Source organism: Hoplias malabaricus, chromosome 6, assembly GCF_029633855.1.
Source record: "Hoplias malabaricus isolate fHopMal1 chromosome 6, fHopMal1.hap1, whole genome shotgun sequence".
Classification (NCBI taxonomy): Eukaryota; Metazoa; Chordata; class Actinopteri; order Characiformes; family Erythrinidae; genus Hoplias; species Hoplias malabaricus.
This window is the reverse complement of record NC_089805.1, coordinates 9,612,035-9,614,534: the sequence shown is the minus strand read 5'-3', so window position 1 is coordinate 9,614,534 and position 2,500 is coordinate 9,612,035. Positions and strand designations below refer to the sequence as shown.

Sequence of the window (2,500 nt, the reverse complement as noted above, 5' to 3'; positions counted from 1 at the left end):
GTAGTATGTTTACCTTCAAATTCCATCTTCAAAATCATTGTGGTGTTTCACTGAGGTGTAGTAGGAAGACTAGAATAGAGCCTCTGTTTTTGCTACTCCAGGCTCAGCACTACAGAAACAGCACTATGTAATTTTTGCAGCAGGGTAGGAAACCGCACCCCAACTCTTGATTTCAGGACAGTGCTGTGAAAGTGAGTTACACCCTGCAGCTCTAGGGGCAGCCCAGGAGCAAAAATAGCACAAAATGGTAATTTGCGGGGATAAACACATTTTGCAGTGTCTCTTTTTCTGTGACGTGTATATGTGTGTTTGTGTTTATGTGCCTGTCTGCAGGAGGAGTTATGTGGGTGTGGAGCTTGTCCAGTGGCTGTTGGAGCAGTGTATGTTTGTCCAGTGCAGGATGATGGCAGCGCGGGTTTGGCAGGTGCTGCTGGAGCTGGGCATCCTACACTCAGGTAACCTGTACCACCATAACATGCTCAACAACATAACAATAACAGCCTTGTGCCCAGTGTCTGGACCCACATTGACTCTAAACTAGATAAGCAGTTAAAGACGGTGAATGAATGAATGAATATTTTTCCAAAACCTAGTGTTGGACTCACTTATAATTTTACTGATATCTTTAATACTACTTTTGGCCCAATCACATGTCTTACAAAATGGGACAACCCTTCAAGAGCCTGAAAGGTCATCAGCAGCTCTGCCAGTCTGCAGTAATATCAGAAGAGTGCTACAGGGCTGCAACCTTGCTGCTGGAATTAAACTGCGAGTGTCGTATGCCTTCAAAAGCATTGCACAATCATATGTTATCACCAACTCCAAGTTTTTCTGTAATATAAATCTGTGATTAGCTTTTTATTTGGCAGTTTATGTTTTTTAAACTTCAATTTTTATGTCAAATTTTGCTTTAGAATGTAATTGCTTCACCATTTAAGGTGACAATTTAAACAAACTAGCTACTACTGCTAATGTTTTATGTTTGTTATGAAAGGTATACATCAAAACTACATTAAACTAATATAATACAGTTGTTATCATAGTATTTAAATGAGAATATAAATATTTGTGGGTTTGTAGGTTCAATTGCACAGCATTTCACCAGTGATTACTAACACTTTGCCCTACCCCTCTACCCCAACAATAATTTAAACATCCTACCCCTTGGCAAAATAGAGGGATAGTGCTAAATGTTAGGGGCAAGGGGTAAAATGAGAATTAATTTTACTTCAAGTCTCAGAGCCAGACTGCTTTTTGTCCTTAATGTCCTTACTGCAACATCTATGCTAGCTTTATTGCTAACTTTTTGCTAGCTTTGGTGTAACCTTAGTGCTATGATTTCTGCTGATCTTACTGCCTCTTGACTTCTTCAGTGTTTTACATATCACTGCGTTTAGTTAAATGACCTATTGATTTCAGTCACACCAGTGCACTGCGTATCATTACACTGCACACATGGCTAAACCGGTCACCGCACCAGCTCATTATTAGCCTTCACGTTCTTCCCTCAGGTAATTGAATCTCTTCACTGCACCTAGCCAACTGTGACGTGTTAGCATCATCTCATTAAACAATGCTTAAACAAAGCAAACAAATCCATACAATCCAGCTGCTCAAAGGAATTTTGGTTTATGTGTTAAACTTTTGTCGTTTCCTGTGCCGGCCTAAAGCAATTACAGACACAAACTCTGAGGCCATTTATCTTGCTCATGAACCTTTATCACTGAAATATATTATTCACAAAATAACTAGTAGCTAAAGAAAGGGGAAATTCCAGAAATACCCTGTATGTCAAAAGTCGTGTAAAACCCTTAATAATTATTGACTTAAGCGACATTTAAATGCACCCATTGCTGACACAGGTTTAAACATGCAGACGTAGCTTGTCCTTAGGACCTGTGAATAAAACTGGACTCTATGGAAAAACAACTCATGAGCTACTGAACTCTGAACAGATACAGAGCCTGCTAGTGTTGGACTGGATTATGTCTTTGTTATGATTTGGAGAAGAACGCATTATTAGCTCACTAAATACTTAGAAATTTTAATACTTTTGCTGTCTGTTTTAATTTTTTTTTTAAACAGTGTTGTGTTTTTACAAGGAGTGCATTTGTTAACAGTGTAATGAAGCTAGTAGTTGCATGATAACTTTGAAACTGTACTGCAAAATGGCTGTAATAACTCTGAACTTAGGATTGTGTGGTTATACTCTCCTGGTCAGTGCAGTGACTGTGGGGTTATACTCTCCTGGTCAGTGCAGTGACTGTGTGGCTATACTCTCCTGGTCAGTGCAGTGACTGTGTGGCTATACTCCCCTGGTCAGTGCAGTGACTGTGGGGTTATACTCTCCTGGTCAGTGCAGTGACTGTGGGGTTATACTCTCCTGGTCAGTGCAGTGACTGTGTGGTTATACTCTCCTGGTCAGTGCAGTGACTGTGTGGCTATACTCCCCTGGTCAGTGCAGTGACTGTGTGGCTATACTCCCCTGGTCAGTGCAGTG

General features: G+C 40.4%; 1 protein-coding gene across 1 annotated transcript in view; it reads left to right on the top strand.

The window, feature by feature from the left end:
• Positions 1–2,500, top strand: part of rapgef5a (Rap guanine nucleotide exchange factor (GEF) 5a) — a 78,246-nt gene that overhangs the window by 19,783 nt on the left and 55,963 nt on the right. The window contains exon 4 of the mRNA XM_066674910.1: positions 334–455. Coding sequence (XP_066531007.1) covers positions 334–455 — 122 coding nt within the window. The remainder of the gene's footprint in view (positions 1–333; positions 456–2,500) is intronic.